At 43.2% G+C, this 9,459-nt stretch overlaps 2 protein-coding genes across 2 annotated transcripts; both read left to right on the top strand.

Annotated features, from left to right (window-relative positions):
• Positions 1-5,124, top strand: LOC108371847 (mucin-5AC-like). Its single transcript, XM_017627450.1, has 4 exons — positions 1-70; positions 321-550; positions 634-1,263; positions 4,531-5,124. The coding sequence occupies exons 1-4, from the start codon at positions 1-3 to the stop codon at positions 5,122-5,124; spliced, it is 1,524 nt and encodes a 507-aa protein (XP_017482939.1).
• A 3,534-nt stretch (positions 5,125-8,658) lies between these two features.
• LOC108371846 (uncharacterized) lies at positions 8,659-9,001 on the top strand (the record flags this gene model as incomplete). Its single annotated transcript, XM_017627449.1, has 1 exon — positions 8,659-9,001. A coding segment is annotated over exon 1 (343 nt), but the record flags the coding sequence as incomplete, so codon positions are not given.
• Between the last annotated feature and the right edge of the window lie 458 nt (positions 9,002-9,459).

Below are 9,459 nucleotides of genomic sequence, written 5' to 3'. Positions count from 1 at the left end.
ATGGTACGCGATTGGGTGCTCCAACAGCAACATATCCCATTGATAGCAACCGCCGGCTACATTGAAGTAGGTAAGTTTTCTTATAATTATTAAGTACCGTGCTTATACGAGGCATTAATAAAATGTATAAACAAGGTAAAAGATGCGTATTCATGGTCGAATTGCTAAATCGAAACTAATAAAGTGCAGTTTCTATCTGACTCAGTTTAACGAAATGGCAAAACGAGTGTGGAAATGCACCGATTTTCGTTAGATGTGTTTTTTTTTGGTAGTATCATGCTTGATGCTTAAATTATGTAAATCTTACTTTACTCGCGTAGTTAAGGGTATAAGTGCTGAGGTAAAGTGGACAAAACAACCGCAGGCTACGAAGTCCGGGGTGTCGAAACTGCGGCACATACAAACACTTATATGCAAATGTCTACATGTTGCGCACGGAATCACCCCAGATGAAAGGCTTGAGCCCTACTTACTATTGGAAAATTCATCTAGAACGGTTCCTCATAACTTGCGACGTAGTTCATTAGAGCTGCAATACGCTTTAAACTTTGTAAAATCTCATTTTTTCTTCTAGAATCCATTAGGGATTAGTCCGTATATAAAATCACGTTTAATTAATCTAAACTTTTGCAGGTACAGTGCCAGTCTGCATACCGCCCGGCGGCAACCACTACGCCGCGTCAGCAACGACAACCGCATTTCAAACGCGTTAGCAACGACAACCGCATTTCAGCGGTAACAACGCGCGACACCACAACCGCTATAACAGCGGAGCAAACACGGCGCAACCACAACCGCCATCGCAGCGGCTTTGCAACACCCGTACAACACAACTCGCAGTACAACCACAACCGCATATCAGCGGAAACAACGTGCGGCAACCACTACGTTGCGTCAGCAACGACTACCACCACAATAGCGGTTGCAACCACCAGCGCAACCACAAACGCCATCGCAGCGGCTTTGCAACACCCGTACAACACAACTCGCAGTACAACCACAACCGCATATCAGGACACCCGGACAAGAACCGCCACCGCCTCAGCAGTNCAGTACAACCACAACCGCATATCAGCGGAAACAACGTGCGGCAACCACTACGTTGCGTCAGCAACGACTACCACCACAATAGCGGTTGCAACCACCAGCGCAACCACAAACGCCATCGCAGCGGCTTTGCAACACCCGTACAACACAACTCGCAGTACAACCACAACCGCATATCAGGACACCCGGACAAGAACCGCCACCGCCTCAGCAGTGGTAACGACCAGCGAGACCACCACAACATCAGCAACAATAGCGCGCAGCAACAGCAACAACAGCGCGCAACACCAACAACAACAACAACCAGCGCGGCTACCATAGCGCTACACGAATCCTGCAACAACAACAACAGCAGGCCCCCACCAAGGCCTGCTGCAACACGTGGGTGAGTCCTTCGGGTCTAAACTAAAATCTTTTGTTTATAAAGAGAAAAATAAATAAAAAATAATAATAATTTGTGTGCTTAGTTAAATTTTTTTTTTTTAAGTTAGAAAGCAAAATTATAAATATATAAAATAAATAAAGGGGTAAAACCCCAAGAACAATAGTTTTAAGAAATTAGAAGCTTAAACAAGATGTGATTGACAACTCAATTAGAAGGAAAAGTACATATATGTAAATTTTGTTCCCATATGTACACACATACGCATATATACATATATGCACATACATATATACATATACCTATGTGCTTATATGTACGTGCATAGGGGGAAATAAAACTTAGGCTTAAGTGAAACAAACAAACCAAAACGGAAATTAGATCACGTTACAGAAACAAAAAAATTAAATAAATAACAAATAAAAGAAGTAATATATTGACAAATTCCAATGCACTAACTCAAAATTAAATTAAGTTAAATAAAACGAAATTAAATCAACTTAAATTAAATCAATACTTTTAAAATATAAATTTAACAAAAATCAACTAAAATAATTTTAAATAAATAACTAAATTAGCATAAAATAAGAAAATTGTCACTATATAACAAAGAACTTATAATAATAATAAACCTAAAAGGAAAGAATCAAACACCTAAAATGGAATTGAACAAATAATTACAGAAATAGAAGAGAGTTGTAAGTTAAACTCAACTAGGCTACCTTAGTTTACCTTAACTTACTTACAATAAAGTTACCTACCAGACCTACTTACCTGTTTAATTTGCCTGACTTACCTTAAATACACCAGCCAGACTTACACTAACTATACCCTACTTTAGTTACTCTTCACTTACCTGATATACTTACCTGACGTATCTTCCGGACATACTTACCGTATATGCTCCTATACCTTAACTTATCCTAAATTTAAATGGATTAGACTACTTGCCCACAATTACCTACACTAATACTTACCTTAATTATAGTTTTACGATTGAGATACTTACCCTAGACTTAAGATACCAAATACTTAGCTGTTTAAGAATACTGACCCTTTTGTTAGTTAGGACTTAGCCTTAGATTAATTAGTCTAAGGAATTAGATTTAAGAAATGAACTTTGAATAAATTTGTAGTCATAAAATTGGAATGCTGACTTCGTTTATTTAGGAAGGCACATTAGGGCTTTTATAATAGGGCTACCGACATTAGGGTGCGACGGTAGCCATGGATGAGGGTGGGCCAGCACCGGGCGTCACAACTCCACCAGTGGCGCCCTTAAATTCGGCCTTAGGTTCTTTTTGTTTTTGCTTAGATTGGTATTTCGTTTTCTTTTGATTTTCAGCTTGTTTTATATTTTAACGTTCTTTTTCAGCTTTTTTTGTTTTAACGGATTTTTTTTGAATTCTTTTTTGCTATGTGTCCGTCCGTTAAGACGTTTGACAAAGCATGACTTTTCTCTGCTATGGCGCAGGGAACAGTAGTGAGGCAAGAACCCCGCGCAGCCGACATGACTAGCCACAGTGCACCCCATTGTGTCATGCCGACTGCACTCACTGCTGCTCCCAAAGTATGCGTACCATAACAGATGGCGCCCAACGAAGTAGCCTGAGGTCTGGTCAGGTTGACTGGTCCTGACTGGCACATTAGGCTTCACCATCCCGCAAGTCCCAGGGGGGCATGTGATTGCTGCCCCTTGCTGCGTTGTGGCGGGATGAGTGGAGCTGAATGTGCTGGTTCGGATTGGTCCTCTTGGTCAGCAACCGGAGGCTTCTCCAAGACTTCACGTCACGCCCTCCGGAGTTTTGTATTCACCCGGTGAGGAGGTGCTAAACGCACTTAGATTTTAAAAAGTTGACTTTTTAAAATTTTCCCCAACCTTGTTCAGTGGTCCGATATGTCGGCAAGGGAATTGGGGAAAAATAGTCCGCTAAGTGGGGTTTAGTATAAATAGGTTTTTCTTTTAGTTTTTTTTTCTGCCGAATATTTTTTATTTTCACCTCGTGTTTTTTTTTGGGGAAAAAAGTGATAATTAAATTTTTTTTCGGACCCCAGCTCACTCCATAGGTCTGCGCTGGCGCTCCTGAGCGCCTTCGTATTGCGATGGAGTGGGCTGGGACTAAAAACAATGCTGACTATCGGGGTCTCAGTCACCCTACATGTCTCAGGGGGGCATGCGTTGACTGCCCCTTGCTGCATTGCGGTGGGGTGCACTGAAACCGAAAGATAGCTCAGCAGACTTGTACGCGAAGTCCAGTTCACCCTNGCGCTGGCGCTCCTGAGCGCCTTCGTATTGCGATGGAGTGGGCTGGGACTAAAAACAATGCTGACTATCGGGGTCTCAGTCACCCTACATGTCTCAGGGGGGCATGCGTTGACTGCCCCTTGCTGCATTGCGGTGGGGTGCACTGAAACCGAAAGATAGCTCAGCAGACTTGTACGCGAAGTCCAGTTCACCCTTCAAGTCTGGAAGGGCATTCCATTATGCCGGCTTTGCACTGCGGTTGGGTGTGCTGGACCAAATAGGGACTTTTGTGTTTGTTTTCTTTGTACCTTAATTTTCCACGCAGACTACATTGTGCCTTCCTAATGTCAAGGGGGGTCAGCATTCCCATTGACTTTGATAAATATATATTTCCTATTTATAAACAAAGTATACCGATCTTATAAATACACGTATATAACCACGTATATGTAATTAGCCAATTTCACATGTTTATTTACTAACTATATTTTGATTGATTTTTTTTTGCTTTTTCGCGCGTATATTCATATTCAATACGCGGATTGAATACATTTAGATATTTTAGATTTTTTTTGAATTTCCGCTATCAGGCACGGCAGTATCGCGCCACTCGGTTAAATCTTGTGATCTTTTTTTTATTTATTTTTTCTCTCGGACGTTCATTCAGGCTTATGCTATCAAGCAAGCTTAATTTAACTAAACAAATTTTCTCGGATTTTCGATTTTGGGTTGAGCTCTGGGGGAGCCAAGCCTTAACCACCTATTGTAGACTTTTAATTCGGATTTGATTTGACCTTAAGCGTCACGTTTATTGCTATTCCTAATTGCATTTGTCTCACCACTGAACACTCGGTAGATGGAACAGCAGCTTAGGCAAACACGCAGTGCTTCAGTTAGAGGTAGCGGCACAAAGTCAAGAGGGGCCGGGAGGAATACCAGTCCCGCTATGCCAGCAACTAATCCTCTGGTGATTCCGATGAACAATTCCGCTCCGGGACTTAAAGTTGATAGCCGTAAAAGTTCAAATTTACTTGACACCTCACCACCTGGGACTTCGGTCCCGAATGTTTCCGCTACCTCCATGACTATGCTTTCGGGAAGACAGGAAAATGATAGGTCTTTGCCTGGGAATACCGGCTTTAGTGAAGGTATTGCAGAAGATAGAAGTAGACGTTCTAATGGCGGAGCGCCCGGTGGAGATTCGTGGGTAGGAGTGCTTCATCAGGTCTTACGTACTTCGCAAGAAGAAATGAGAGCTGAAATGAGAACAATGCGGGAAAATATGAACGCATTAAGTGCAGTGGTAACTGCATCTCAAACTGCACCCAAAGGCCCTAGGGACTTTGCTTCTATCGGACGCAATCCGACACAAGCCACTTTGAATAGTCGACTAAATTTTACCACCAACATTGTTATTAAGCCACAGGATTGGAAGGTATCCTCAAACTAGGTATTTTCAAACTAAATACGTTGTGTGAGCGCCCGCAATGTACAGATGAGCAGTTGATGGCAAGCTTCCACCTATTTTTGTCAGGGCGATCTGAGGAATGGTATTGGTTGTTCACTAAGCAGAATCCAGATGCGACTTATCCCTTCTTGTGCTACTCTATCAGGCGGGAATTCGGCGCCTTAAAAAGTGACCATGAGATCATGATGGAGATCTCAATGCGTCGTCAGAAGGCTAATGAATCGTATAATACGTTTCATACTGATATATTAGCCTTGAACGCGAGACTAAAGGAGCCGATGTCGGAGAACCTGTTGATGGACATATTGAAGAGGAACGTTAACAGCAGGCTGAAGTTGATGCTTTTCAATGCTGGTGCGCAGACCCTACATGACCTACGTGACGTTGCTAGGAAAGGCGAAAAGATCCTGAAGGAAACCAGGAGCTTGGTACCGAACTATTCAGGACGGCATCTCAACGAAACCATGGCTATTACTCCGGATGAATGGACAGGAGGAATGGATGGAGAAGTGGATCCGCAAGTGGAAGCGCTAAATTTCCAGAGGACTAGGAAACCGGACTTTTCAGGAATAAAGTGCTGGAACTGTGACAAGATGGGACACTCATACATCTATTGCGAGGAAGCTATTCAGAACGTGTTCTGCTTCAAGTGTGGACAGAAGGGGGTGGTCACTCCAAGATGCCCCAGAGATCATCGGAGACAGGGAAACCGGAACCCGAGCGAGAAGGCAATCGGGGATTCTCGTTCGGCACCCTAGCCCCCGAAGCAGGGAGTACAGGAGCAGCAGCCTCCAATTCCAGCCAGAACCGTTCGTTTGCATGGAGATGTCAGTAGTTCGGAGAGTAATACCAGTCCCTCGAGGGTTTCACCACGGGTCATCATAACCTTCCCAGATAGTTCCGATAGTTCTGATTCCGAGTGTATGTTTTCTTCTACAGCCAATCCTCTGCAGGTTCGAATTCTTAGGCCTTCACGTAGGGATGTCGCATGCCAGACTCAATTCCTAGTTAGTTTAGAGCAAAGAGAAAAGGATTATGAACCGATAAGGGCGAATATTTTCGAAGAAGAACCCAAACTTGTGGTTTCGGAAAATATACTTCAGTGTAGGAAAAGATATTCTAGCCGAGTAAATATGCGTAAACTTCTGCAAAGTACTAAAGTTCTGATAACACCAGATGAGAGACCACTAGCGAGGATTAAAATATACGATAGTTTCGTAGTGGGTTTGTTGGATTCCGGAGCAAACGTTTCCATTCTTGGAAACGGATGCGAAGGTTTCCTAAAAAGAAAAAATTTAGAATATCATTCGTTGCACGTGTTTGTTTATACGGCTGGTGGAAATCAGCAGAAAATACTCGGCTCGATATCTTTACCGGTCACTTTTAAAAATATTACGAGGACTATTCGCTTTTATCTTGTACCGTCATTAATCCAAGTAGCATACCTTGGAGTTGATTTCTGGAAGGCATTTGCGTTAGCACCCGATGTATTTCCAATCGTTTCGTGTTTAAACTTTCCAAATGAAGATGAGCCAAACTTCCATCAGCTCACCGTGGTGTAGTCCAGTGGTACTAGTCCGGAAACCAGACAAAGTCAGGCTGTGCATAGATTCCAGGAAGGTAAACGCGGTCACCATATTTATGGGCTGTTGAGCAGGTTACAGGATACATACTTTATAAGTGGTATTGATTTGAAAGATGCTTTCTTCCAAATCAAATAAATGGAATCGTCTAAGGAAAAGACGGCATTTGCGGTTCCCGGAAAGCCATTTCACAACTTTAAAGTAATGCCCTTTGGCCTGTGCAACGGACTAAAAACAATGAGTCGGCTGATGGATAAGGCTATCCCTTCACGACTACGGGAGAACGTCTTTGTCTACCTGCTACCTGCTTGCGGGATGCGGGACTCACTATCAACGTAAAGAAGAGCAAGTTCTGCCAGAAGGAAATTCGGTATCTCGGGTACTTGATAGGGAATGGAAAGTAGACCCAGGCAAAATAGAAGCCATAAATGATTTTCCGATTCCCAAGTCTCCTCGTCAGGTTCGCAGGTTTATAGGAATGGCAAATTGGTACAGGTCGTTTATTACCAGCTTTGCAGATTTGGCCGGTCCAATGACAGATTGCCTTCGAAAGTCACCTGGCCCATTTAAGCTAACTCCTGAGGCAGTCGAAGCATTTGGTAAACTTAAAGTTGCACTCTGCTCAGCGCCTGTCTTGACACAACCCGATTTTAGTAAAGAATTCGTGATCCAATGTGATGCATCCAAAATAGGAGTAGGAGGCGTGTTATTCCAGCTCGATGAGGAAGGAGCAGAGCATCCCATAGCTTTTGTATCGAAGAAGCTTAATAATGCTCAGCGAAATTATACGGTCACCGAGTTTAAATGCCTCGCCGCAATAGTTAGTGTCAAGCGTTTCAGACCATATATTGAAGGATTGCCTTTTCGAATAATTACTGACCATTCAAGTCTCAAGTGGCTAATGACACAAAAAGACTTGAGTGGCAGGCTGGCAAGATGGTCGCTTCTATTGCAAAGATACAACTTTAGGATGGAGCATCGCAAAGGATCATTGAATATTGTGCCGGACACCCTTTCGCGTTTTGACGTGGACGAATTGTCTTCTACCACACCCCTGGAAATTGATTTAGCATCACCGGAATTCGACGGCGCAGAGTACTCGGAGCTTCGTGAAACAATTAAAAACAATCAAGAAGGGTTACCCGATCTACGCATAATCGAAAATATAGTTTACAAAAGAATGATGTTTCGAGGAGGTGTGAAAGAGGAAGAGGTTTCGCTCTGGCGTTTGTGGTTACCGGAAGGGCTGACGGAGCTCGCAAATCAAATGCTCACATGATTCCAATGCTAGTTACCATGGAAGTTGGCAAAAGACTTCAGAGCGTGTTCGGCAGAAATATTTTTGGCCGCAAATGGCAAAGGACATACGCCTCTATGTAAACCGTTGTGAAACCTGCAAAGCCGTGAAAGCCACAAATCAAGTGTCCAGACCACCTATGGGCAATGCCTTCGTATCTGAGAGGCCACTTCAGCGTCTTTATTGCGATTTCTTAGGACCCTACCCAGATTCAAAGCGAAGAAACCAGTTTTTGTTTATAGTGCAAACCATTTTTCCAAATACGTATTTTTGAAGGCGATGCAAAACGCAACGTCGGCAAACGTAATTAGCTTCTTTAGTACAGAGATTTTTCCAGCTTTCGGGGTCCCTCAATTCGTTCATAGTGATAACGGGAAGCAATTCATTTCGAAGGAGATGCAGCAGTTTTTTGAAAACTATGGGGTTGTTCACATTAAGACGGGGTTATACTCACCGCAGGCTAACGCCTCTGAACGAGTGAACAGAGAGATTGTTTCGAAAGTAAGAATATTCCTGAAGGACAAACAAGATCACATGGGCTGGGACAGACATATACCCGAAATTCTGTCAGTTTTAAGAAGCGATTACCATACGTCGTTTCAGAGCTCGCCTTACTACGCGTTATTCGGACAAAATATGATACAACATGCGTCAGCCTATAACATACTGGAGAAAATGGGTAGCCTAAGACAAGCCGAAGTCCCGATTACAAGCAGAGCTGACAAGTTAGCAAACATTCGCGAACACATACGAAATAACCTTGAGCTAGCGCAAGACAGGGCAGCGAACACGTACAATAAACGTACGCGGATTGTAAATTACCGGGAAGGACAAGAAGTATTCCGGAAAAACTTCGCTCTTAGCAATTTTAAGCAAGGCATAAATGCTAAAATCTTGCCTAAATATATCAAGTGTCGTGTTCTGCGAAAGGTAGGCAATGCTTTGTACGATTTGGAGGACTTGAATGGCAAACCGATCGGTAGGTTCCATGCATCTGACATCCGGCCGTGACAATGTCATCCGTCACGAAGAGCGATCCGAAAGTAAAGTATTTTTTTTTTCCAAAATTTAATAATCACGTTTTTTCTCAAATTTATATATATACACGTTTTTGCAAATATTTAACTTAGCGATAGGGTAAAACCTTGACCGCCCGCAGACTGCCCGGGGTCCAACCTTGCATGGCTTTCCTCGAAGCTTAGTCATGTAGGGCTGTAACTCGCTTCTGTAACTCTTCCCTACCGATCATTTCTCTGCTGGTAGGGAATATACGTCATTCATTACTACTCCTTAGCAGTAGAGAACAAGGCGGCGAGTGCATATATGAATTCGCCCCGGTAGAGAATCGGAACAGAAACGAGCTACTGGACTAGCGGAGGGGCCGTACTGTGAAGACCGACTAAGTTCGGCAATTGGGGGGTGGCTAACTCTAGCCAA

Source organism: Rhagoletis zephyria, unplaced genomic scaffold (assembly GCF_001687245.7).
Source record: "Rhagoletis zephyria isolate East Lansing unplaced genomic scaffold, Rhagoletis_zephyria_1.1 Rzeph_scaffold_05257, whole genome shotgun sequence".
NCBI classification, from domain to species: Eukaryota; Metazoa; Arthropoda; class Insecta; order Diptera; family Tephritidae; genus Rhagoletis; species Rhagoletis zephyria.
The sequence above is the reverse complement of the archived record's forward strand: the minus strand, read 5'-3'. Positions and strand labels throughout refer to the sequence as shown.